The sequence below is a fragment of the Cyprinodon variegatus genome, unplaced genomic scaffold (genome assembly GCF_000732505.1).
Source record: "Cyprinodon variegatus isolate N-32 unplaced genomic scaffold, C_variegatus-1.0 Scaffold391, whole genome shotgun sequence".
Taxonomy (NCBI): Eukaryota; Metazoa; Chordata; class Actinopteri; order Cyprinodontiformes; family Cyprinodontidae; genus Cyprinodon; species Cyprinodon variegatus.
The window spans coordinates 471,160-472,963 of record NW_015150844.1 but is presented as its reverse complement, the minus strand read 5'-3'; the positions used below and the strand labels follow the sequence as shown (position 1 = coordinate 472,963).

At 41.0% G+C, this 1,804-nt stretch overlaps 1 protein-coding gene across 1 annotated transcript in view; it reads right to left on the bottom strand.

Moving 5' to 3' along the window:
- The window catches only part of LOC107092712 (collagen alpha-1(XVIII) chain-like), a 59,224-nt gene that overhangs the window by 42,260 nt on the left and 15,160 nt on the right, over positions 1-1,804 (bottom strand). The window contains exon 2 of the mRNA XM_015387321.1: positions 416-957. Coding sequence (XP_015242807.1) covers positions 416-957 — 542 coding nt within the window. The remainder of the gene's footprint in view (positions 1-415; positions 958-1,804) is intronic.

Genomic DNA, 1,804 nt, shown 5'->3' with positions numbered 1-1,804 from the left:
AACACCTTTTCTTTTAGGAGTGATGTAGAGATACTAATTACTGAACAGTCACAGATTTCCCTGACCCAGTGCAGCCCAAACTGCTGAGGTCAACTGTTGTAGTTAATTGTTAAGAATAACAGTCAGCTGACTGATAGTAATGAGATTAAATCAGGGAGGTCCTCCAGTTCCTTATAGTGGAATGGGATACATTTGCATGCTTGGTGTCAAACTGTTTCAAGCTATTCGATCACATGAGAATCATCAGATTCATATTTTTATTATGGCAACAGAAAATCCAAACACAGAGTGGATCTTGGCCAAAGGTCTGTCTCATCACACTGAATGTTTGTGGACTGAAGGCAACGGAAGAAGACTGATTACTCTGAGATGTTTTTTTTTCTCCAATTTCTCAAACATAACTGGATATACATACCTGAAATTTATCGGGAAATTCTCCCCCAGCTTGACCTACAAACACACCGGAACCACTTCCTAGGTTCATCTCATCCGGGGATCTCTCCAATCTTACGCTCCGAAGCCCTCCATCGCAGTTAGGGTAGAAGGCCACTATGTTGTCCATTACAGCGATAGCAAAACGGTTCCAGGTGTCCTTCATGGAGGGCACCGGGAAACTGGCCGCTTCGTAGGACTGCTTTGCGCCCGGCTCGCTGTAGTAAAAAATGACGTTCTGCTCGCCACCCTGGACTTTCGACAGTTTGACCCCCACATGCATGATCTGCTGTGAGGCGTCTGTGATGGCGAAGATGGTGCCGGCATCATCAGAGGTTGGTTTCACGCTGAAGATGAGGGCAAAGTTTCTGTAGAATGGGTTGGGGAAGTGTGCACGGGCAAGTTGACCCGTGGTGGAATCTGGACCGAAGAGGTAAGCGGGGCTGTTGTCCGGTCCATCCACCTCTGGAATACTGTCTGGAGGAGGATCTCCGATTAGCTTCAGCAGCGAGACTCCTTTGTCTTCTGGAGAAGAGAAACAGGATGTTAAGTTTAAGTAGTAAAAGTCAACTGGTTAGTGATTAGAGAGGCGGGCTGCATAACAGAGCTTGGTGTTAGACCACAAACTGTAAGGCTTTGGGATTGAGGGATGAGGATGAAGCAAACTGGATCCAAAATAAAAAACAGAAACACCCAGAGGATTATTTATCCAAAATACTTGTACATTTATGCAAAAAATGTGTAAATAGTAACTTCTACCAATTCAGTTTTCTTCTTCTGGTAGCTAGAATATATTTAAGTCAATTTAACTTGTAATTCATTTTTTATATTTGGCAGTGTTTAGATTACTTTGTTAATTGTTAGACCATCTCATTAATTTGAGTAACTAAGAACACACCAGAATGTGGATTGTTTTGTAAAATAATTTTTTGACCACTTTATTAGAGCTTTAAACATTAAATTAACATTATTTTTCATTTTCACTAAGTTTCAACACAGTTTTAGGTTATTATTTTGTCTTTGCTTTTACAATAAATAAGTTAAGTCAGAAGTGCGTACAAAGCCAAAAACCGCGTGTTACCGCCCACAGCTTTTGTTGGAAAGTTTGGCATTTTTGGGACATAAGGCCACAACGATACTTTTTCCACCTTTACTTAAAAACATTAAAGTGGAGTTCTGACTAAAGGATAGCTGTTAAATCAGTGATTAAAGTGGCTGTAGCTCAGAGGAAAGAGTAGTCATCTATTTAATGGATATAGGTTTAAGAAATGTATGATTGGACGAATAAGACCCTTAAAGTAAAACTCCTTTGAGTCATTAGCCTGCCTAGAAATAGCCTCGTGAGACCATCCTGATCTCGCGAGCTTTCAAG